A 26226-nucleotide genomic window follows, 5' to 3' on the forward strand; every position below is an offset into this window, starting at 1 on the left:
TTGTTTATCAGATAATTTCGTTTCAGAATCATGAGTTTTTATTTAGTTTAACAGTTACACCCGCCATATTGTAAATGACATCGACTAATCCTCATGTTTCATCAGGCTCAGATTACTCAAAGAACTACCAGAAGCGATCACAATGGAAGAACAATCCTTCCATGACTAATTTCCCAACCCCATCTAACAATCAAATCGAGGAGAACCCTGACATTGAGACAAAACATGACGAGTATTTACTGAAATTAGAAGAACGAAACCGAATGAAAAAACAATTACAGGAGCAAAATGAAGCAGAAAAATTGAAGTTCGAAAAAGAAAAAGGCTTCAATTTGTACATTAACGGGGCAAATACTTCAAGATTTGATACACAAGTTGTAAGTCGAGGTTTGAGAAAGTCGCAGCATCAGCCAACGTCGAGGAAAACTTCAAAAGAATTGGAAAATTGTGGCAACCCTAATGATCATCGAGCAAGAACAGCTCCAGCCAAGCGCAAAAAGTGGACGCAAGATAATGAAATAGAGATACAGACACACAGAGACGGCAAATTGTTATTCGAGGGTTCACAGTTTCAGTACAAGTACTCGGAAGATTTCACGAACAGCGAGGAGCTGGATTCCGGAGTTCAAGTTGCGGAATCGGACGACTACTTGTCGGCGTCGGTAGTTGATACGAGTGAACAAAATTATGCCGACGAGGAATTCAACGAAGAGGCCGACGATGACGAGGTAACTTTCGATCAAAAAGAAAGAGATATTTTGCGACAAAGTTTGAGACTCGACGAAATTTTGAAGGAAAGTATCAGGGAAAGCATAATGGACGAAACCCCCTCGGATAGTGAAATAGCTGAAGACATGCGTGAAAGCGTAGAAATTGATTTTGTAGTTAATAAGCCAAAAAGGACCAAAGAGGTGAAGGTTTTGAAATCTAGCAGTGCCAAAAGCGAATCTAGTAGGTGTTATACGCCTACGGGAAGGTTTAGTCGACCGTACCCTGATAGCAAAGGTACAAATTCTCTGACAAGTTCGTTCAGCAAAGGAGAAAAAGAGTCAAAACTTCAAGAAAACTTCAGTAAAGATGAAACAAAGACTCATGAAACGGTGACGGAAAATACAACATCAGTCATCCAAAGTAACGGCGATGTTAAAAATAATGAAACGAACACCCAGTATGACAACAATGATGTTAAAGACGTGATTGAAAAGTTTAAAAAATTAGGAATTGATCAAAGACGAATGTTACTCGAAGTGCTGTCTCAGGAAAATGGTGATTTATCTGCGCTTATAGCTCCAAAAGAAGTAAAGAGTGCGCGGCCTACTTATACAGTGAGCGACAAAAGCTTCAAGAATGATTCTACTGATGCTCTTTCTAAATCAACTGAAGGCTTGAAAAGGTCAAGTACTAACTTTGAAAAGGTTACGTCGGAAATGCAGGAGCCAAAGTTAGCTGAAAAGTCAAGTGCAATTAAAACCTACAGAGTGAATGATGACGTTGGTTCTTCTGGTGACAAAATGAGTTTGCAGCAGTTGATTCAGAGTCAGTCGTTGTCTTCGGAAACTAACTTGACAGCAAACGAATCGATTGATATCGGTGAAAGTCGAGCGTCGCTACGAAGTGAAAAGTTTGAGCTGAGTTCAAGTCGGCCCGAAAGCCAAGCTTCGTTAGTGTCAATGTCAAGTGGGTTTGAAAAGCCCTCCTCTAGGCCGGGATCTAGACAGAAGGATTTCAACTATCCAAGCTGCTCAGAAATGAATGGAAATCAACTTGACAATTTTGAAAGGTTTATTCCTGTATCAAGCGGCAATAGCGAAATTTGCAAAACGATTTGTCTCAAATTAGTTTCAAATTGGGGCGACCCAGTTCAAATTGGTCTAACTGGAGTTCAATTTCTGGGTGAGAATAATGAAGAAATTGTCTGTTCAAAATTTTCGGTTATCAACGCTCTCGATCAAATTAGCGACGTGAAAGTTCTACTGAACAAAAAAATGAAAACTACAAAATCTTCAAATATGTGGTGTTGCATGTATACAAAGTACCCTATCGAGTTATTTTTCTCATTGAATGCAGCAAAAAAGTTAACGACCATCAAACTTTGGAATTTCAACAAATCGCCGAAAGAATTAAATAAAGGAGTTAGGAATTTTGAAGTTAAGATCGATAATGTTTTAGTGTTTAGTGGCGAGCTGGAAAAAGGGTGTGGGAATCATATCTTCGATTATGAGAAAATCATTCACATAGAAGAAAAGCCGCAAGTTTCATTAGATAGAAGTAATTCTATCTCAAAGTCATTTGTTCTAGCGCCTGATTCGGCGAGAAGTAACACGTTCAATCCTCCTACTGCGAGTGTAGCTGATGTTACGTGTCCGGATGATTCTGAGTTCTCGTTGGAGGAGCTTTTGACTCAATCAAGTGGCCGAAAACCAGTTTTAACTAGTCAGCAGAAAGATAAAACAATGCCGAAGAAAGTTGAGCCAGCGGGAGTCAAGCCGAAAAAATCCGACAAGACGAAACGAAAACAGTTAGCAAAACTGTCTGGAATTTTCGATTCCCTGGATCTGACGACCAACGAAGAATTTCACTACCAACCAACTCCGGTGCCGGATGTCAAAGGAAGTGACAATGAATCTGCAAGAAAATCTGACTATAACGAAGACCCAATTTCCGCTCTGAACGATCGACTCGACGAGAGTTGGTCTCATATTTTTGCCTTCGAGAGAGCCAGGTCAGGACGTGAAACGGCCGCAGAAAAGAAAAGTTTGGATGTTTTAAATGAACTGGAGCCAAAAATTTGTAGCACGAAAGGTGCCCCAATGTCTGTTCGAACTTTTTCGACTGACAGTAACGCCTCACTTGGAGATAGTCAGTCCTTACCGAATTTTGAATCTGAGCTTAGATCCGTAGATTGGGATTCTTTCACGATTCCAGAATTACCATCCGGAACAAGGCTAGTTGTCAATATTTTGTCAACATGGGGTGATAAACACTACGTTGGGCTGAACGGAATTGAGTTGTTTGACAGCCGAGGCCAAAAAGTCAAGTTCGCGAAAATCGAAGCGGATCCCTCGGATATTAATGTGTTACCAGAATACTCAAAAGATCCAAGAGTTGTGACAAATCTCATTGATGGTGTGAACAATACACGAGATGATACGCATATGTGGCTGGCCCCTTTTACAGCTTCACAGAATCATTTTGTCTTTCTGACGTTAGAAAAAAGTTGCACATTGGCAATGATGAGGTTCTGGAACTATAGTAAGTCACGCGTACACTCGTCTCGAGGAGCGAAGTTGATTCAAGTTCACTTAGACGGAAACCCAATTTTCAGAGGGGAGATCCAACGAGCAGGGGAATTGGGCGAAAATTTCAAAGAGACTTACGGAGATACAGTTATGCTAACAATGGATGCGAATATATTGAGCATGGTGTCTGAAAACGACGAATTGTTTTTGAACGACTGGAATGAAAGTTTGAACTGCGATGAGTCAGATCGACCAATGACAGCTGGCGAAGATAGTGATGTCAGACCGATAACTGTGGCGTCGAATCAGAAGCCAGGTTGCATAAGCGACTGCGCTATCGAGAGCATGTTCGACATAGATAGTCAAGGTGAGCAGCCAAAAGTTACAAATAGGTGTAATAAAGTAGTGTTTGAGTTGCTGGAACCGTGGGGCGACGCGTTTTATATGGGCTTAACAGGTCTTCAGTTGCTAGATGAAAGTTTGCGCCCAATAAAAATTACAGCTGCCATGATTAACGCCAGTCCTACAGATCTGAACACTCTTCCTGAATATACCAAAGACGTGAGAACGCTTGATAAACTGATTGACGGGGAAAATCTAAGCAATGACGACCGTCATATGTGGCTTATACCGTATACTCCAAATGGCAAACACCTATTGACTATCAATTTACCCGAGGACGCAAAATCAGTTGCGGGTTTTGACGTTTGGAACTACAATAAGAGTTGGGAAGATTCGTTTCGAGGAGTGAAAAGACTCAAAGTCTACTTAGACGAAAGCGAAGTGTCGCCTGCAAATGCAGGTTTTACCCTAAGAAGAGCACCGGGTCATACGAGCTATAATTTCCGGCAACGAGTTGAGTTCAATAAATACTCGCCGTATCAAGGCGAAATCCCAGACTGCCCTTGTGGTTTTGTTTACACGATTATGATTCAAAGTAGCCAAAACGACCTTTACTACGTTGGCCTTGACGGCATTGAGTTGCTTGATGATCGAAACGTGAAAATCCGAGTGAAAGCGAATCAAATCGATGCCTATCCACGAAGCGTGAACGAATTGGAAAACGCCAAGTCGGATATCCGAACTCCCGACAAGTTGGTTGACGGCGTGAACAGTTCACGAGACGGAAGTCATTCTTGGTTGGCGCCCATTTTTCCGAAAGCTAATAACAAAATCTACTTAGTTTTCGACCAACCTCAACCAGTGTCTCAAATACGAGTCTGGAATTATTCCAAAACACCTTCTAGAGGAGTTAAAGAAGTGGCCGTTTTGGTTGATGATTTGATCCAGTATCAGGGAGTTTTGAAACCAGCGATGAATGTAGCAAGGGGAATTTTACCCGGAATGGAAGCAGAAGTGAGATGCCAAGTGATTGACTTGAAAGGTTTCAACCCTGAACAAAATGAGGTTCAGCTGGAAGATCCAAATCAAGTGCATGATAGTGTTAAAGTACAGCAGACAGCAACTGGCAACAACAGCAGTGATTCCGCGAATCAAAGAAACAGACCAAAGACGTGCGTTCCCAGAAAATAGTTTTGAAAAAGACAAGCAAATGGCTATATGGATTAGAACTTTTTGGAACTTAGCTGTGAAAAATTTTGTTCAAATTTCAATGTTCTATGTTAATTGTATAAATAGATTGTCAAGTTTGTGAAAAGTGTATATAGTAGTGTAGCCAAGTCATACATGTATGTAAATAGTCGCTTGTAATTTAAAATCTTGAGTAAGTTTTTCTCAGTATTACGCTTGCAGCTAACGAGCGTTATCAAATCAGACTATAGAAGTTTTCGAGGTTAACATTGAGTGGGTCATTGGGTATTGTGCTTTATAATCAATAAAGAACGCATTGTCCATGTTTGGATAACGTCCATGCTTGGGATGACAAAGGCGTGTAGTTCGAGTCTTGGTAGAACCTTAACTTTTTGCAAACTGGAAAATTTCAGCTACGAAAAAGGTTGTCTATCTTGTTTATTTTTGTTGGCTTAGTTACCGCAGCAAGACTTTCTTTTTAAAGTCCGCTGGCTTAACTGTTTCAGAATTTTTTTCAATATTACTAATGGTACAATTAATTGAGTTTCAAGATTTTTTGCGACTACATAGTAAGTTTGTTTTATGAAAATTTTGATCATTATTTTGGTTGATTCATTTCGCTCCTTTTCGTTGAGTTGAGATTTGTGTCTTGATTTTTCACATTTTTCGTGTTTTCACGAGAGCAAGAGGACTTTTTCCGTCATCATTTTTCTTGAAAAACAAAGAAAATGAACTAGCTTTCTTTTTAAACCTAACATTTTTCAGGCTCCTTTCCCACTTGGTCTAGGGTAATGCGGTTGCTTCTGCGCTCTAAGGTCTGGGTTTCAAGTCGCGGTTGGACTTTGTTTTTTTCAGTATGTATCGAATTGATTATTCCCTTAGAAACAATTTAGGACGGTTGCATTGTAAAATTTTCCAGTTTTAATAGTTAATCGCTCGGAATTTTTGATGGCAACAGATTGTTATTGCAGTTTTTTGTTTTCAGCTCAGTGAAGCACTATCCAAGTTTTGTCAGCGTGCTGACTGCTCCGAAAATGATAAGATCTTCTCCAATGTTTTTTTTGTTTACTTTTTCATATATATTTTTCAAATATATATTTAACGATTTTATAATATCTGTCTCATTTCCTAGTCGCTAGCTTGCAATGCTACTTTTGCATTGTATCGTAAGCAATACAAAACTCCGCTTAGACTTTTTTTAAAATTTGGAAAGAAACTCCGAAAGAACGAGTTTTTCCATTAATGACTTCTTGAGGTGGTTAAGCATTTCAAATGAGCGTTTTTGAAATGGAAGTGTGTAAATTATGGTTTGTGGCTTTTCTGAAAAAACGTTAGATTTTCATAATTTGGTTTTTTCACGCAGTAATTTTCTGTAACTGTGTAGAGATTCCTACTCTATATAAAAAAACTTTTTGTGGCAGATATTTTTGTGCCACAAGTGATGCTTTTCGCCTCCGTAATAGGAAAAAAATCGTAATAAATAGTTAGTTTGATTAACTTAGGTTAATTATTGCAAACTAGAGTAAATAAAAGAAAAAATTTAATAGAGCCAAAAGTATCCCCTGTGCTAGAAGACTCCTTTTAGCATTCAAAAACTTGCTCCTGAGTTCAAAAATCCAATATTTAATCATTGAGCTTGCTTGTATCGCAAACAAACCTAATTTAAAAAAACTCAAAACTATATAAACATGAATCACTTGTATTAATCTCATCGAATTCTGATCACTTGTATTAATTTGTATTAATGATCACTTGTATCTCATTATCTCGAGCACTTGTATTAATGTGTTGATAACTAGGCTGAGACAGTTTGACAGCTTTTTGGACAGTTTAGTTTTTTGGGTTGCATACGCAGCACTTCATCGATAACTCCCATTTGTAATTAATCGGTTGTTCATCTAAATAAGTTATTGTTAACCACGTTAATGAGTCTCTTGAGCTCATTGAAAGTGACAGACAAGAGATTCGAACCCACGAACTTCGCTTGAAGGGTCGAGTGTCTTATCCATTCGGATAAGAAGATAGTGTGTAATGCAGAATTTTGTGTAATGCAGAATTTTGTGTACTAAAGATAGTTCGAATTTTGTGTAATGAAGATAGTGTATGGAGTAATTTTATCAGCTTAAATATCACCGACGATAAAATTTATTGCTAAAAAACATCATAATATTCAAATTGAATATCAGCATTTTCCGGCGTCAAAACTTAAATCAGCTTAGAAGAGAGCAAACAAATTGTAGCAAATTCCCCTGATGCAGCGGCTTTGCCTAATTTTTTTACAGGAAATTTATGGTCCTCGGTGAAGTGAGTTAGGACCGAGTTGGTTAACTCATAGAGTAATTTCGGATAGGGTACACCGTCTGCTCGTCACGCTATCTTATTTTCGGCCGGATAGATTCGTGCAACTTCTTAGTCTAATACCGATCCTAATCTTACTCTTATACTATCTAGTCTCAGGTTGTTTAACTAGTCTCTGCTAGGCTCAATAGATCTAGGGTATACTGGTTTATTGCGGCTGCTGAAGTGCTCGGGAGAGTCCAACTAATTTCTAAGTTAAATTCAAATCTCTCTGGTGCTGAAATTACAAGTAACTTCAGCACTTACAAATAAGTGGGTTGTTAGTTAGATGGATCATGATTGGTTAATATTAAATACTTTACATTGGTAAAATATCTAAATTATCCAATCATAAAATGTAGTTTAGATCAGGTTCCACCCATCCGGGTTTTACAGAGTTTTTTAGAATAGTTCTTCTGCAATTCGAAGGATGGATGATGGAAGTTGGTGTTTGGCGAACATCTTATTTCTTCTGTTTCCTTTTTGTTAAAGAAGTTCCAGGAAGCTGGAGTTAGAGACATAAGACGTTGTGTCTTCTAGTGACAACGACTAAGTCTTTGCAACAAACTCAAATCTGATTTCAGAATGGTTGGCTATGTCAGGTTTTTCTGTTCTGCGTGGAGAACTTCTTTTGTGTCTGATCTAGTTTGGGAATGGCGTGGAGATTGTGCGTGGAGGGGATGCCTGGTTACTCGGATCTGTACGTATACTTGAACATCGAGGTGGTCATTGGTCTAGTTCAATGAAGTCCTTTTCTGCGAAGTCAAGTCGTACTCTAAATCCTTTGAGTTGTGATTGTGAGTGGCATATCGATTGTGGTTGGTCATTCTCTCTCGAGTGTAGTGGGGTCGTTTTGTCTTTGGATGTTCGTCCTTGGTGTTGTATTCTGATCTATGTATTGCATAATGTAATTTACATTTTATAAAACATTTATTAGTTTAATATTTTTTAGTTATGATTTTAGTTAGTTGTTTTCACAAAAGCTTTTTGTTTTAGTTCGGTTATTTTGAAGAGTTACTCACACTTGAGTAGCTCTTATTAAAAATAGAGGTGTGGTCACAAAGCGTGGATGTAGCACGGTGGGTTAGGCCGGCTATAGAGCATGCTCAGGACGTCCTTCCTGGTGGGTTAGGCCAGGAGTGGGAGTATGATTTCATGCGGTTTTTTGTGAGGGGTCCTGTTATGTGACAACGTTTTATGTTGGGTTTGTTGTGGTTTTTCTTATGTTTTGTTGGTTGTGTCCTTTTTTCAAAAATCAAATTGTTTGTGGTATGGGTTTGTCTTTCGACTTTTGTGTGTTTTATTATTTCTTTCTTAGACTTTATAATAGTCTTCAAAAGAATAAATTATCCAGTTTTAAACTGGGTTAATCCGGTTTGGGTACCGTTGGTTTCCTTTTCTTAGTCATGCTGTTATTCTATGATTTGTGGTATTTAGTAAGCTGCGTTGGTTAGTTTTGTTTAGTATATGATTCCTTTCCAACCGGGTTAAAGGAAAGTTTGAAACATGTTATTATATGTTAGAGTTGTTGAGTGTGAAAACTTGAAACTGAAATTCATTATTTTAAACAATTCTTCGTGGGCGAGCTGTGCGAGTGTGGATAGAATTTCTGTGCGAATGAATGAAAATATCAAAAGGTTAGTACTGCAATTGCATTTTATTAATTTACTGCATAGAATCTGGAAATTTACTGCTAGTTATGGGGGAATTTTAAGTTACAAATTTTCATCATAATTAAATTTACTGCTTGTGGGGAAAATTTTAGAAATGAATTTATTGCATTGGTATTAAATTTATAAATTTATAAGTGTAAGAGATTAATAGAATTGTTGAAGTCTGTTTGATGAAATTTGCGATCTTTATTTGTTTTTTGTGGTTTTTGTAGGTGATCGTCGGATGAAGGCTAAAAATCTAAGGAAAACATGGATAAAGTATGGTGAGTTTTTTAATATTTCAATTAGTTAGTTATATTCATTTAATTCATACTTACCTGTTAGTCGTCGGGGAAAAAACCGTGGGGGAAGATGTCGTGAATTAGTTCTGAAGTTGTTAGTAGTTTAGCTAAGATGCGGATGATATTTTTAGTCTGAAGCAGTGGCCAAAGCAATTGAAGTGCCTTAATAGTGGTTAGTTCTTCAGTGCCAACTGCAAACTCATAAGGTGTGTTTTGGATTAGATTATATAATTTGTGATTGAATTTAGTGTTGTGGATGAATTCTAAAATTGGGATTTCTATGGGTTGTACAAACTCGTGCGGGAGAAGGAAGGGTCGGGATTCTTCGGCGTTGAAGGTCTTGGTGATGGGACAGAAGATGTACATTTGGGTTATGGGGTCATAATTACGAAGAATACCATGAAGGTTAGTATCTTTAATACAATATGTGAAATTTAGGAAAAATGGTGAAGTGTATTTGGAATTAATGAATTGAAAACGATGGTGTGGTTGTCTAGAGGGTGTGTGTAGGTCAAAGTGATTTTGGATGAAGCGATAATAACTATATGTGTGGGTTTGTTTAGTGCGCAACATAATATCGTGTGAGCAGTGTAAATCTCTTTCGTGTGGTGCAAGGAAATGAAAGGTTAGTGAAAATATTTGGAAGCGTTCTTTAAAACTTTCGTATGCTTGTGTGTCTGTTAGTGCTTCTGAAATAATGTGATCAAACTTTCGGTCGAAAATGTTTAGTGTAAATATATATGGTGTCTTGATGAAAAATTTCTCAGTAATTTGTGGATTAGCGAAGCGATCGTCGTCTAAGAATTGATCTTGGTTAGCTCTGATGATGTTGTGATCATAGTATTCGAGTGTATATTCGTTAGCTCTAGGTGCAGTGTGTGTTTTTAGTGATTTTTTATATCCAACGTAAGTAAATTGTCTAGCGGTTAGTGGTGTAGTGAGTCGATATAGCATGTCCGTATTTCGCTCTATATCGATGTGTGTGTTAGATAAAGGTAAGCAAAGAGGGTTAGTAAAATGATAATATGAGGTCCAAGAGAGAGTGGGCATTAAAACGTATTCATCTACAAAGTTGCGTGTTTCGTTAGTGTCGTGGGGGGTGTTTAAGGTGTATTGTGGGAATGAGGGTAAGGTGATGGCTAAAAATTCTTTTGTGTTAGTATGCTTGGGGTGGTTGATGTATTCACGGGCTGTTCCTGGTTTTGCTGGGAAAGGATGGTTGGGGAACTTTCTTTTAAAAGTGCGGTAAGCTCTATTAGTGTTGAGTGAAGATTCAGTTGATGTGGATGATGGTGCTAATGATTCAGTATAATTTGAAGAGGGTGTAGGGGTAGGGGGGTTGGATGAATTTATTGTGGAGGAGATTTGGTTTATGGTTGGGGTATTAAGGTGGTAGGGTTGTTGTTGAAGGGTAATAAAATTATCTAGCTCTGGGGAGATTCGGGGGGTGTCTGGAGAATGAGATGATTGGTCAGAATGGTATGAGGAGTAGGTTGGGGTAACTTGGGAAGCATAAGAGGGTGTGGGAGTGATTGGGTCAGGGTTATTGGATAATATGGGTTGAAAAGGGGGTTGAGAAAAATTAGAAGAGTTATGAAAATTATTGGATGGGGATGGTTCTGAGTCGGCAAATTCATCGGGGGTTTCAATATTCGGGTTATTGAGTTGTGAGATGGAATATAAAACTGAGATGTGTGAATTAGTGTCGGAATTCATGCCTGATGTTACATTACTAGATGGAAAATCGGGTGGCGGAAAAGCAAAAAGTGGTATTATTGGGATTGGGGAGGTAAGATTGGTTGGGTGGGAATTTGATCGGTGTAGTGATCCAAGTTGGCGGCTCATCGTGGGCTAAAAAAATGATTATTTTGAGACTGAAAAGCGGTGGTATGGGGTTGTTCAATAATTTGTTCATAAGTATTATCATCTTGTGACTGGTGTGTCATTATATGTTGAATGGGACTTTGTGATGTGGTGAGTCGAAAATTTGGATTATGTGTGATGGCTAAATTTCGAAAATTTCGTGGGACTAGGGATAGTGGATGGTTATTTGGTAGGGGTGGTAATTGTGGTGCCGTTGGCGTTATGTCTACATTGTTATGTTCTTCGTCGTATGTATTTTGTCGTGTTGCTATTTTTGTGTTATATTCTTTTATTTGTGCGTCTAAAAGAATTTTGTTTATAGATGTAGAAAAGATTCCAAAAAATCCTGCAAAGAGTATGCGTGCTACGCTTGCTTGTCTGTTTACTTGTGTGTGTATAGCACATGTGTTGTAGATTCCTTTTAAAAGTGAGAAAAGAAATCCAATAAAGTTAAACATTGCGTATAAAATAGTCAATTTTTCTAAGATGTAGTAGGGCCATCCTAGAAAATCGAGGATCTCATTTTTGAGTGTAACAAAGCTAAAAATGTTAATTGGTGATATATCTTGGGGACGGTATTTTTCACCGTTTAGATATATATAATCTTTAATGTCTTTAAAATATCCGCTATAGTCTTGCGTGTAGATATCGGCAAATCCTGCGGTTTCTGCAAGTTTGCGTAAATTTTGGTCTATTGATTGTCTTTGTATAGTGTCCATTTGTGTTAATAATTCTTGGAATTGTTGTGTTCTAATGTGATGTTGAATATCTGATTTTGAATAGATTCCTATTGATTGTAAGTCTATATTTGGGTTTCGAGCAATAGCGCGAATGCTTTCTGGTGAAAATTTTTTGAGTGATTGCATTAATGTGGGATATGGAGTGAGAAGATAATATTTATTTTCATCAGGGTTTAGTTGTACTACATTGTGGCTGTTTTCTGATCCACATGGGACTGCGGTATCCCAGAAATAGGTTCTTCGTGAAAGTGTATCCACGAAATGTACTTTATTCTTATAAAAGATAGGGATTCTTTTATAACATCGTTTATCTTCAAAAACGTATAGTGGTGATACTTTTTTAGTACAAGTATAAAACCATAAGATGTTTCCTTCATAGTCTAAAAAATTTGATCTATTTCCAGATAATAAGTATCCTGCATAGGGTATTTTTAATACTGCTAGTGCAAGTGATTGTAATATTTGTGTTCGTTCTAATTCGCATAGTTGGTGTAGTGTTTCTAATTCGGAGAGTGACATTTCTTGAAAAATTCGGCTAATTGTATAATCTAGTTTCATATCTAAATGAATATCATAGTGGATATTACCGAAATATGTAGTATTCATTAGTGATAATTCTTGTAAGCGTGTGCTTCTGGTGTCATGGGGTTTTAGATGTCCACCAGGTTGTCCGTTGCTTTTTTCAAAATTAACTGGTATATAGGATGTTCCTTCGTTTAGAGGATGACCTGTGGCATATGGGTCGATTTTTACTTTTCCAGTGGTCATGTCGAATCCTTTTTCGTATTCAACTAATATTTCAGAATATTGTGTTCTGTGAAGTGGATTCCTGTATTTACATGCAAGTTCTGTTTCTTGATATATTTGGAAACGTGTCAATTTATTTTCTATATTGTCTATGTTTCTAAAATTAGAACTTAGTTTTCGTGATGGATGGACTTGTTCATATGGAATTGATTGTATAAAATATTTTTCGTGAAATTTTATCATACGAGCGTGTATTTTTGCTACTTGAAATGTTGTACATGTATCTTCGGGGAACCAAACAATTGTTGCTTGTGTTCTCGTTGTAGGGTCGCAATAACCTTGATCATTTTTACAAGGTAATCGGATTCCTTGATAGATCATTGTATTATCTGATAAATCTCGTGTTAGTTGTATTTTTTCGAGTTGTATTTTCCAATCGAAAAACATTATTTCTTGGTATCCTTTATTTTTTGTGTCTGCTTTGCAGTTTGATGGGTCATTTATACCAATGTGTGGTATCCAATGTTTATCGTGTAGGTCATAGGTTAATCGTCCGTGTGCGCCGTTATACGGGTATTTTTCGTCTAGTTTTATATGTCCTTGGTGTCTTTCAAGTTGTGATTGATGTACAGAGTCTGGAAAAACTTGAAAATTAACTAACTTTCTAGCGGAGTTTTTATTTTGTGTGATGTTTAGTCTAAGTAATTCATTTTTACAATCGTCGGGATTGAGATGTAAAAGACGTTCTATATTGCTTTGATAGAATGATTCATGGTCAAGTCGGTTTTTGTTTCCATTCGAGACTTGTGAACAATGTACTTTCTTTTCGGAAAATGTTGCTGTGAATTTATAACCTGTAACTGTTGTTGCTCGGGCTTTTGAATAGAGTGATGCTATTACATCTGTGGTTTCTATAGCTTGTGGTTCTGTTTCACATTGTGATACTTGATTTATTGCATATTTATGTAGTGTTTTTTGTTCATTTTCTTCACAATCGTAATGTGTTACTAGTAAATCTTGTGGTCCTGTACGAGGGGAAGGGTTTATGTTTTGATTTGAGATTACTAGAAAAAGGAGTTGGAGAAAAATTAATAATTTTAGAATATACATGTGTATGATAATCCTGAGTATGGATTATAAAATGTAATGTAGCCAATTGTGTTTTTGGTATATCTGTCGTATTTGTATATTACTTCAGTAGTTATAAACGGTGGTGGTAGTGATTGAGCTGTTATGTTAGGTGGATTTAATGGGTAGGGATGTTGGAGGAATCGACTCACCACGATGAGGTTGGAGGAATAGTTCGAGTATAGTGTAGAAAATTAAAAAAATGTTACAAAAAATGATTAGGATTATTAGAAAAGATTCAAGTATATCAAAAAGAAATATTATAAAGGTTTCAAGTATTGTAAAAAAATGTTTAAGATTTATGAGTATTTGAGTAACTGATTGAGAGAAGAGCATTTAAGAAATGATCTCTTGGTCGAATATTTTTTGCTGTTTGAGGCGATTTTCTAGTGTGGTCGGATTATTTATTAGTTTTTTGACAAGTGGGTTGAGTTTTGTAAAAAATTGTTGGGGGCAATTTTCATGGTGACTGGGAGGTCGTCTTTTTCTTTATTTTTGTTTGTCAAATGATCCGGGGTATGGTGAGATTTTTATACTTTAGGCTAATTAAAATGTTCATTTTGTTACTTTAGGCTAAGTTAACAAATTTGCTTTGGGGGTATTCGTGGTCTGAGTTGGGGAAATATTGTTGATCTTTGGGTTATTAGATAAGGGAGGGGTACGGTATTATGGTGATATTTATTTTAGTTGTCAAGTTGGAGTGGTTTGCTTATTTTTGACCTGGAGGTCGTAAAGTTATAGTTATAGATGTGCCTGGAGTTCTATATGATTCGTCTAATTGGTCTTAGTTTGAGTTAGAGAAAGTGACGGATTGGATGAATCCTATTGGTCTATTTTGAACTAGAATTATTACGTACTTTTCAGCATGTTATTTTGAAAAATGTAAATGAAAAATGTTTCGGAGGTTTCAAGATTGTGAAGTATAATGTTAAAATTACTTTTGAAATTCTACTTTCTTTAAGATTTTAGATTGGGGGATGAATATTTTATAGTTTTTACGTGGTTGATTTCGGAGTCTTGTTGTTTTTCTATTTTCTGATTTGTCGATTTGTTCTTGGGGTATTATTTGTTCGGTCATTTTTCTATTTTTTCTTTGTTTTGGGGATTCTTTATGGTTTTGTGTATTGTTTTTGGTGGCGATTGGTTTTGTGTTTTGATTTTCGGTGGGGTTATCATTTTGTTCTGTGTTTTTCAGATGTGGTTCATTTTGAATGATTTTTAATCCTGTGAAAGAATATAATTGAGTTAATTCGCGGAGTGCGTATTCTTTTGGGTAATAAGGTAATAGGTTGTTTCGATGTTGAACGATTTCTTTTTTGTTTGAGTCGGTAATTTTATATGTGACATTAGTGGGTTTTGCAATTATTTGGTATGGTCCTTTTCGAAGGGGTTGTAATTTTTTAGAAATTCCTTTTTGTGTATTAAAATTAGGTATTAAAACAAATGTTCCAATTTTTAAATCGGAGGCTGGTGTAAAACGTGAATTGATTTGTTCATTAATGTTTTGTCATAATAATAATTTTTTGTTATTTTTTGATAAATTTCATTGTGTTTTTTATCTCTATTTAGAATCCATTCGGTGTGTGTACCGGAGGCTAGTTTAAGAATTTGTGGGTGATGAAAATGATCTTCATCGTGTGTATGTAAAGGTAGGTTATAACAATTTGAGTCTTTATTTGGTCGACAATAACCTTGTGCGTTTTTATGAGAATTCGCTGTAAACATTATTGGTTTGCGTGGCTTTTGGTTAAAAACCATTTCGTATGGTGACATTCCTAAAGTTGTCGTAATTTGTGAATTATACGCTAAGGGAAATAATTTTACATCTGCTGACCATTCGGTATATTTTGTATCATTTCCGTTGATGATACATCTAAGATATTCTTGTAATGAACGGTTCATACCTTCGACTAAGCCGTTTGTCCAAGGTGCATGAGATGTACGTGGTTTGTGTTTAATGTTATATAAATGACATAGTGTGATAATTTCATTATTTATGAATTCTGTACCGTTGTCTGTAACTAAAATTTCTGGTAGTCCGAATTTTGCTATCCAGTGTTCATAGAGTGTTGTGTAAGCGTAATAAGCGTTACAATGTGGTACTGGGTTAAGTGCTACATAATGTGTAAATGCGTCAACAATTACCATAATGTAGGAGTTTCCTTCTGATGAGGGTGAAATTGGTCCTTTAGTATCAAATGAGATACGATGATTAAAGTACAAACTTTGTCCTTTAAAATCTTGTTTTTGTGCTATTTGTTTTTGATTTGGGTAAGGTTTATTTAGTTGACATACTATACAGTCATTGCATAGTACTTTTATCCAAATTGGTGCATTTGGGAAATAAAAGTTTTGTATAAAATTTGAATATGTTTTTTCTGATCCAGAGTGTCCTTTAATATTTTGTGTATGTGAAATATTAAAAGCTATAAGAATCATACTTAAAGGGAGACATGGAACTGTAGATTCATTCAGGTTATACTCTAAAAGGTCTGTATTTTCGTTAATTGTTGTGTTGTTAAATTTGCGAAAGTATCGGAGGAGTGTTTTGTTTCCTAGAATGGTTGAATCTGCTTTGATAGGTTTAGTTTTATATTTGTGCCATGATTTCAGTTGTCGAATTACTGGGTCAAGGTTTTGATATTGTTTCAGTGTTGAAATTGTAATTATTTCTGTTGGGGGGAGAAAAATGTTTTCGATTTCTAATTTAGATAAGAGTATTGTATCAAGTGGGTCGTGAAGGTCAAAAACTTGATTTATTGTGTATTTTGAATCATTTGTTTGTGGTCCTGATAAATTTATTTTATCAGTTAAATCTTCTTTTTCAATTAGTGGAAAATGGTCTTTCTTAGGCGGGTGTTGTTTTGTTCGTTTTTGTTGGGTGTTATTTTTTATCCATTGAGAATATGGGATTGGTTTGAAAGTTGATGTTCCAAGTAAATCAACTTCATAATGATTATTTTGACAATCTAAATAAAGTGGGAAATGTTGTAAACTATTTATTTGTGATTGTTCAATATCAGTTTTTACTGCATATTTGCATTCCAATCGGGGTGATGTTTCGTTTTCTGCAATGTAGAATTTTATGTTTTTGGGTATTTCAACTGTTGTTTTTCGTGTAAGTAATTCAGGTGGTGTATTTCGACTTAAGGTGTCTGGTAATGCAAGATTTTTTCCTGCAGTCCAAACTATATGTAAGTTTGGAAATTTCATTAGAATTAGTTGAAATCTGTAAACTCGGTGGTTTGGGTTAGATTTTTGTGTAAAGAGAAAGATGATTGGTTTATGGTCTGTGAATAGAACTGTGGGGTGTTTTGATCCAAGTATCAGAAATTCATATTCTGTCAGTGTATATATTATGGCTGTACATTCTCTCATTAGAGTTGAGAGTCGTAGCTCTGCTTGAGTGAATAATCGAGAATTTGCTGATATGAGGTTCATTTTATTTGTACCATTATGTGATTGTAATAGTGCTGCACCGATGCCAAAGTTCGAAGCATCGCACATTGCATAAAATGGTTGATTTGAATCTGGAATTGTGTTTGAAATTTGTTCTGTTAAAAGTTTCTTTACTTCTTCAAATCGTGTTTGATGTTCTGTGTTCCATTCAAAATTATTTTGTTGTCTAAGGATGTTATAAAATGGTCGTAGATATAATTGCATTTTATAAACATATTTACTTAAAAAGTTTAACATTCCAAGAAATTCTTGTATTTTCTTTTTATTTGTTGGTGGTTGAAGTTTTTGAATAGCGTCAATGCGTGATTTCAATGGAGTGATTGTTTTTCTTTCTATATTATGTCCTAAGAATTTAACTCTTGTCAAAAAGAAGTGTGATTTATCGGGGGCGGCCTTCAGATTTTCGTTCTGAAGTATTTGGTGATATTTTTCTAAAACATTGAACATCTCGTCTTTTGTTTGTGATTGCATAAAAACATCGTCTAAATAGGTGATTGCGTTTTTCTTGAGTATTAGTGGTCTAAAAATTTTGCTCATAAAAGCTGAAAATGCTGCTGGTCCTATGGATATTCCATAGAATAAGCGGTTGAATTCATATTGTTGGTTTCCGATAACAAATTGTGTTAAACGTCGTGATTGTTCATCTAGTGGCATTTGATTGTATGCACTATTCATATCGGCGGTTGTAAAGTATTTGCCGTTTATTTTTGTTAAAATAACTTGTATTGGTTCAATGGGCCAATTACATTTTGATTCATCTATAAGTGAATTGAGGTATCTAGCATCGAGAACGATTTTTAATGATTCTCCTTTAGCTAGAATGATAACGGGGTTGATAAATGTGTTGCCTTTTGGTTGTTCTTCTTTATTAACTGGTGATATAATGTTGTATTGTTCTAAAATATCGAGTAATCTGTTCACTTTATCATGTAAGTGAATTGGTACTTTACTTGCTCTCTGTTTTTTGAAAACTGCGTCTGGTTTTAACGGGAGATGTAGTGATGAACTGATTTTCCCAACATCGAATTTTGATGTTGCATAGACTGATGAATATTTAATTAGCTGTTTGGCTAATTTTTCGAATTCGTCTTGTGTTATTTGTGAATGTTGGAAATTAAACATTGTTAAAAATTTCTGTTGGTCCTCTGTGTAGTTACTTATGTTGAATGTAGGTTTGAAATATGGAGTTTTTGTGAAATAATCCGTATTTCTGTTTTCGTTACTTATTATATTATTTATAGATAATTCTTCATTAAGAATTGTAGATTGGCAAATATCTAGTAATTGGAGTATATTATTTACGCGATAGGCTTTTTCGTGTATTGGTGATATTGTAGCGTTGGTTTCACAATATCCTAAAAATCCTAAAGGTAATGTTACTTGGTAAGGTGTGTTGTTATAGACATGTAAGGAAATGATATCGGAATTCGAATTTTTCAAATATTTTATGGATGAGATTGTGATTTTGAAAAATTTGTGAATAGGTTTGAATTCAAATTCTGACATATAAAATTTTTGTTTGTTTTGTTCTTTATCATATTGGTGAACTTGTTTGATTGAAAAATTATAGATATTTCCTGATAGTGGTTTTAGGTGTTTTCTTTGTTGGTTAAATATCGGGTAGAATTTTGAAAAGAATGGTGGTTGTTTATTTAATCTTTGAAAAAATGTTAAGGATGTTTCTTTTGTTTTTGTATATTTATCTTTGATTAATATTTTACTATTTAGTATGTTAATTGTTGGTATATACTTCGAAATAAATGGTATTCCAATGATATTATATTTAATGTCAGTGATATGGAATATTTGTTTAAATGGCTTATTTAAAATTTTGCTTTGTTCCATTGTTCTGGTGGGGAGGAGAAATAATTGGATTTTTCCGTAGTTTATCAATGTTGATCCTTGTGCTGTTGCTAGTTTGCTGGAGGTTTCAAGAGGTGTTAGCTTTGGGTGTAAGGTTTTTATTTCATTCCATGTGGGGATGTTTATTATGTTTGATTCTGCTCCTGAATCAATTAAAAAATCTATTTCAAGGTCTGGTGGTTGAAATTCTTTATTTCTTGGGCTTTCTAAGAGAAATGGTATTGTCCAAATTTTTTCTTTGGTTTGTTCTTTTTGTATATTTTGATAAATGTGGTTTGTATTCAAGCATTTTGTTTTGATATTTTTATTTGTTTGATTTGTAGTGTTAATCCCATTTGTTTCTTGCGTCGTTGGTGTGGAATTTATTGGTGTAGTGTAATAATTTTGAAGAAATTCTGATTGATTTTCATATATGTGTGATGAAAAGGGTTGTTCATATATGACAGATTCATAGTCATTTTCGACTTTTATCATATTGATAGAAAGAGTGTTTTCAGTATCACTTTCTGAATCTGATGATGTACAGTTTATTTGATTGAGTTGTAACGTATCAGTTACTGTGTCATCAATACCTGGAGGGTCTGATGTTGTTTCTGGGTTAGATTGTACTTGATTGATTTGTCTTTGATGTTTAGGTGTACTACTTCTGTGGCGATTATTAGAATTATTATAGTTATTATTATTCCGGTGTGGTGATTGGGAATAATTTCTATAACGATTATTATAACTTGAGTGTCGATTTTGTGAATTATTTCGCGATCTGTTTTGGTAATTATTGTTTGGTCTGTTATAGTTCGATCTATTATATGAGTTATTCCTTGATTGATTGTTCGGGTAATTCTGGTTTCGGTTGTTTGAATAACTTCTATTTCGATTATAGGAGTAGTTTCTATTCCTATTGTATGATGAATTTCGTGATTGGTTGTTTGGATAGTAGTTATTTCTTGATTGGGAATTAGATCTAGAAACAAATCGTTGTGTATTTGAATTTGATCTGGAGTAGTTATTTCGACTATTTGGTCTATTGTAGTGATTTTGTGATGAATTATTCGTGTTTCTTCGTTCTGGTGATCTTCCTCTATAACTTGAGTTATATGGTGATTGATTTCTTGTTTAATTTGTGTTGTTCGGGAGTGGTTTTCCTGAACTGTTGTTGCTGTGGACTGTTTTGTTCGGTAGATTTTGATCTTTTTTCATGTATTGATAGAATGATTTATTTGGTTCTTTATATTTTTGAGGTTTATTTTGATTGTCTTGCTGTTTTTGTCTACATTCGGAAATACTATGTCCGTATCGTCGGCAATAATTACACCATTTTTTGAAAGATGGTTTGCCTTTAAAGTTTGGGTTCTTTTCATAAATATTGAGTATTTCAGTGATTTTTTCAACGAGGTCTGTCTCTGATTCCTGTATATTATTAATATTAGTGGGAGTCGTTTCAATTCTGTTAACGTATTGTAGTTTCAGATTTTCCGTTTCTTCTAGTTTCATCGTGATTTCTGCTTGTTCTAATTTGTCTACTAGTTTTCGAAAATCTAAATCGGGTTCTCGAATTGAAGAAGGATGGGATGCTCTCTTTTTTATTGCTATTTTCCTTAATTGTGGTGTTAAAGTCATCATTAAGATTTCTGTCATCTTTGTGTTTTTATAGTCATGTGTATTTAATGAATATGCTTTTCGAACTAGTGTTTCGATTCGTACTGCTATTTGCTTGATGGTTTCGTTTGGTAATCTGCGAATTTCATTACATAAAACTCTTTGTTGTTGTTTGTTTCTTTCGGAGTCAAACATTTTTGAAAATTCTTGTGTAAACCTTTTCCAGTTTGATTTTATTTCTAGAGGTAGTACTGAAAACCATTTTTGGGCTGCGCCATCTAAGGTTGTTTGTATTAACGCTGTGCGTCGATGTATCCAGTTTTGATGTAGTGGCGTATTAATGGGTTCAGGTCCAATATTTAAAATCAGGTTTGCTGTTACTGCATTTAAATAATCTTCTACAGAGTATTCAGGGTCTGTTCCTGTGAAAACCATTAAAGGTTTGTTTGATGTTATTGATGATCCACCCATAAGGTATGGATTCATTGTCATTTGTAATGATTCTGCTGCATTTGGCATTTGAGAAAAATTCGAAAGTTGGTTTCTTGTTATTTCATGTTGTTGGAGATAATATGGGAGTGGTATTTCATTTTGCATTTGTGATGCTTGATACGAGTGTGCAGTCATTGGATTTTGTTGTTGAATTGGTTGAAAAGATTGTGTATTAATTAGATTTTGTTGTTGAATTGGTTGTTGATGTTGTGCATCTATTGGTTGTGGAGAAAAATTTCTATGATTTGTACGTGTTCTCTGTATTCCTTGTCTACGATATTCTTGAGTATTTGGTGTAAATATATCTGGTTGTAAGAAATCATCATCTGAGGATAAATAATCCATTTGGTAAGATGTCTGTTTTTTAATTTTATTTTGTTGAAAAAATGGGTAATTTTCACTGTGATCCTGTGGAGGATTTGTTTGGAAATTTATTGAATTAGGTTGGGTCATTGGGTTATCCCAATTTCGAGATCTTGTATATTGGTTAAAATTTCTTTGTGGTTGGTTATATGTTTTTGATGGATGTGTATAATTATAATTATGGTCTGTAAAGTTGTTTCTAGTGAATGTTTTGCGTGTTTTTGATGGTATTGTCATGGGTCTGTATGTTTGGTAATCCATATGTGAATATTTAGGGGCAACCGAAGGTTTAACGGTTGATTGTAAGGTTACCTGTGTTTGTGAAGGATTTGTATTTCTTGGTGTTGTTAAATTTGGGCGTATTGGTGAAATACTTTGTTGTGTAGTTGTTGTGTGTACAATTTCTTCATTTATGAAGTGTGATGGTGTCTGGATATCTTGTTGAGTAAGATTCCTAGTTCCATTGAGGTTTTCATTGTGTATAACTGTAGAGTTTAAACTATTATTTTGTGTATCGGGCAAAAATGTATTATAGTTTAATGGTGTTGCATCAATGGTTAATGGTATTACTTTTACATAATCTCTTATGTAAGATATCGTACTTATTGCTTGACTTGAGATTGATTGTGGGAAGCTTATAAATGCTGGATGAGACCATTCGGGGTCCCAAACATAATCTGATTGTTCTTTGATAGCGGTATCATCGTTCGAGTTTTGGGGTCTAAAATTTTTTCTTGCTTGTGCAATTAAATCAATATTGTGTGTGAAATAATCTATTATGAACCATGCCAAAATTTTTTGTAGATCGTGTTTTGTATGTTGTGAAACGTCGTCTTTCGTGAAATTTTCTTTAATGATGTTTAAATAACTAGAGAGTAGTGTGATTTCATGTCGTACTCTTAAATGTTTAGATGTTTCTGTCGGTGAGACATTTGTTATTGGGATTTCGTTTTCTAATATCGAAATATAACTATATATTATTGCGAAAACTTCATTGGTGAATATGGAGTTTGCTCTTTGTGAGTTTTGATATTGGATGCTTTTTATATATTCTGAAAAAACTTTTGAAAATTCTAAATTAAGATCGTCTGTTTGAATTGTATATTTTCTATTATTATGGTTTGGTGAGGTGAATTCTATGGAGTAGATTCCATACTGTTGTGTTATGTTGCATATATCTTTTAAGTAGTGGTCTATGATTTGTCTTTTGATTTTTACATCTGGGAACTCTGTTTTACATGGACTAATTCCGGGTTCAAATAAATTTACGAGTAAATTTTGACAAAATATGTGTTGTCCTCTATCAGTATCTGCGTCTACTATAAAAGGAAAGATTTCATCATCATCTGGAGTTTCTTCACCTGGAGTGTGCGTTGAGCTCATTTTTTCGTTCGATGACTGTTAATATGTAATTATTAATGTGTCGAATTGGTTGATTCCAATTGTATAAATGTACTGGTTTGTGTTTGTACTGCTTTTTTATTCTTCTTTTTCCTCTTTGTGATGAATTTGAAGTTGTTTCTGAGTCAGAGAAATATAATTGATCGTGAATTGGGCAATTTTTATCTATTGATTCTTTTAGTTTGTAAAGTTCGTCTAAACTGTTGGTTTCTGATTCTGAAAATGCGTTTCGATTTTTTGAAAATCTTTTTCGTGTTATTTGTCTTTGTTTAGTTATTATTTTTCTCTTTAGTGTTTGTCGTTTTGTTCGAATGTATCCAACTGTTTGTGTATGAGGTGTGATTACAAGGTCGTATTTTTTGTTGTCTATTTCACAATTGTGTAAAACGATTGTTTGTTTATTTCCTAGGTTTTTAAATGACATAAGGTTTAGAATGACGGATGCAAAGGGTTGTTAAATGATTTCTATTTTCCTAAACTGTTAGTTCTTACGATTTTTTGGTTAGCTTAACCTGGGTCTGTTTGTTCAGGGTTGGAGAGAAAAGTATATCGATTCCGAAGAATGATTTTTTACTTTCTCGTGGCTAGTATAAGTTAAGGTGTTAACTTACTTAATCTTACTTAGGGGTAGTGATTGTGTTCAAGGGTTGGAGAATAGTAAATCGATCCACAAGGTTCAGGTATAATTAGAACGCGAGTAGTTCGTTAGATACTATTTTAAACTTACTAAGTCTAAGATTTATCCTGGGTCTGGTAAGAGGGGGGGTCAAGTGAAGGATGAATAACCGAAGTTCTTCACTGTTTATCCTAATTTGAATGATTAGTTTTGTTTAAAAATTTCTATTAGTCTTGGGTCTTTAGAAAGGGTTGGGTAGTGAATCGACGTTTGAGGTCGTTAGACACTAATTAAGTGGGTGGGGGAGAACAAAGTTGTTCTGTTTGATCCAAGGATAAGCCTTGATGATCAAATTTGAAATTTAATTAAGTAGAAAATGATTTAAGATCCAAGGATAAGCCTTGATGATCTGGTTTTAAAATTAAGTGAATTTAAGTTTTAATAAATTTTTAAATGTGTGTAAAGGAAAGATTTAGTGTTTTGATGATATTAGTGGGTTTATGATTGCTGTTATGTTTTAGATGATGGAGCTGGAACAACAGGATGATTTATGATTACTAACCATTTATTGTCATGCTACTAATTTTTATTTTTATTTTTCAATAAATATTTTTCAAACATGTTTTGTATATTACTGCAGAATTTTAGGAAAACGATCTTAGATCTTTTTATCAATCGTTATTGTATATTAATAATTTTGTTTAGCGCCTGAAATGATTTTGAAGATTAACTTCAAGATTTTATGTTTGCAAATGAAAATCTAAATTCATTGCCAGTAATATTCTAAATATAAAAGTTTGTTCTGGTTTTTGCCTAACTATCATATAGCTATATGGCAAGTTTCTACTTTGTCGTATGTCGTCTCTGGTTCGAGGTCTTCTTCCAATTCCGGGTAGTTCTGTTATGGTTCGGAATATTGGCTCTGATCTATTGAGTCGTAGAGACATTTCGATTAAATTATTGTCGTATAACATTTTGTAAATGTTTTTGTCTAATTTCTAATCTATTTTGGTTAATTCTAAGCTATTAAGGTCTTGTTCGAGACTTATGGTCGCACCAGATGAGTTAGGACCGAGTTGGTTAACTCATAGAGTTATTTCGGATAGGGTACACCGTCTGCTCGTCACGCTATCTTATTTTCGGCCGGATAGATTCGTGTAACTTCTTAGTCTAATACCGATCCTAATCTTACTCTTATACTATCTAGTCTCAGGTTGTTTAACTAGTCTCTGCTAGGCTCAATAGATCTAGGGTATACTGGTTTATTGCGGCTGCTGAAGTGCTCGGGAGAGTCCAACTAATTTCTAAGTTAAATTCAAATCTCTCTGGTGCTGAAATTACAAGTAACTTCAGCACTTACAAATAAGTGGGTTGTTAGTTAGATGGATCATGATTGGTTAATATTAAATACTTTACATTGGTAAAATATCTAAATTATCCAATCATAAAATGTAGTTTAGATCAGGTTCCAGAAGTCAATTTTGGATGTTTGTACCGTTCTTTGCAAACTTTTTGATTTTCCTCGAAAACTACTTAATCAAATCTAAAATTTTAATTTCAACAACAAGAAAGAATTTTTGCAAAGCTGCCTTGCATTAGTGGCCAAGCCCAAATTGTTTTACACTTTTTAATGGCACTCGGAAAGCCAAATTTTTGATTTTTTTGATTTTTCAAACTTTTGACATTACTCGAAAAATGCCCCCCAAATCTGAGATTTTGATTTCAATCAAACGGACGGGTTGTGGATAGCTCTACTGCCTTAGCGTCTAAACCCATATTTTTCAATACAAAAAATTATCGTCTTTGGAAAAGTCGTATTTTTGATTTTTTGACCGTTTGTTGAAACTTTTTGACTTCTCGAAAACCAAAAAAAAATTGAGTGTAAGAAACTTGCTGCAAAAACGGCTCTTCACATTTTTTTCCGCGGAATTTAGGGTCCTCGGAAGATAAAAATTTTAGCTTTTTAGAGCCCTTTTGTGAAATTTTTTTGTCTGTTCTCGAAAACCACCTTACCAAATGCGAGAGTTTGTGTTCATTGGAGGCAATGGGTTGCATTAAGCTCCCCTGCATAGTCCGCTACGCCCATTTTTTTTCCACTAAAATTTATGGCCCTCGATAAGGTCCAAATTCAGGTTTTCCTGAAATTTTTGAAATCTTGACTTAGCTCGAAAACTACCCTGCCAAACCTGATATTTTGGGTTCGATAGATCGACCAGATTGTGGGCGCCTCCCCTGCATAAGTAGCTACAACTGAAATTTTTACACCTGAAATTATGGTCTTTAAAAAATGCAAGTCAAAATTTTGACTTTTCTACCGTTTTTCAAAGTTTTTGGCTTGTCTCGAAAACTCTCTCCAAAATATGAGATTTTCTGAGCAACCAAAAGAAAGAGTTGAAAGAAGTATCCCTGTATAACCAGCTCTGTTTTTGCATATAGACAATTTTCGGAATGTTTGAAATCACTCGTTTCAACCCGCTTCAGTACAAAATCAAAAATTGTCAAATAGGTACTTCCAGCTTTAGCTAGTCCCTGATGCTATAGAGATGCAAGGTACTCTCGTGCTTTATTTGTCGGCTCTAATGTGTTTAAAGGACAAAAGTCGACGGGATGGTACACAATGTGGACTACCTTGGTACCATTTTGCCTTCAAATATAGGCTCGCAGTTTCTTTTTTATAAAAACAGCTATAATGAAAATGTATATGACGTGCTTTATTGAAAACTTGAAAAAAAACTTGTTCGAGACGCTTTGGAAAAGCTTTTAACTTTTTCCTAAATTTTAGATTTTTAAAAGAACTCATTTAAAAAATTTTAAAAATGTAATACAATGGAAAGATCGCCCACTCCCCAATGTGGCTGGATATTCCCCTAGTCTCTTACCATACCTCACTATCTGCGG

General features: G+C 34.9%; 2 protein-coding genes across 2 annotated transcripts in view; one reads left to right on the forward strand and one right to left on the reverse strand.

The window, feature by feature from the left end:
* The window catches only part of LOC134854647 (uncharacterized), a 350978-nt gene that overhangs the window by 94044 nt on the left and 230708 nt on the right, over positions 1–26226 (reverse strand). The gene's annotated exons all lie outside the window — the stretch shown is intronic.
* On the forward strand, positions 31–4936 carry LOC134854124 (protein KATNIP homolog). Its single transcript, XM_063870244.1, has one exon. The coding sequence runs from the start codon at positions 75–77 to the stop codon at positions 4770–4772; it is 4698 nt and encodes a 1565-aa protein (XP_063726314.1). The 5' UTR covers positions 31–74; the 3' UTR covers positions 4773–4936.

This window comes from Symsagittifera roscoffensis, chromosome 9 (genome assembly GCF_963678635.1).
Source record: "Symsagittifera roscoffensis chromosome 9, txSymRosc1.1, whole genome shotgun sequence".
Classification (NCBI taxonomy): Eukaryota; Metazoa; Xenacoelomorpha; order Acoela; family Convolutidae; genus Symsagittifera; species Symsagittifera roscoffensis.

What these genes read in the sequence shown, in the direction of transcription:
- LOC134854124 (XM_063870244.1), top strand. Translation starts at nt 75, where the DNA reads ATGACATCGACTAATCCTCATGTTTCATCAGGCTCAGATTACTCAAAG.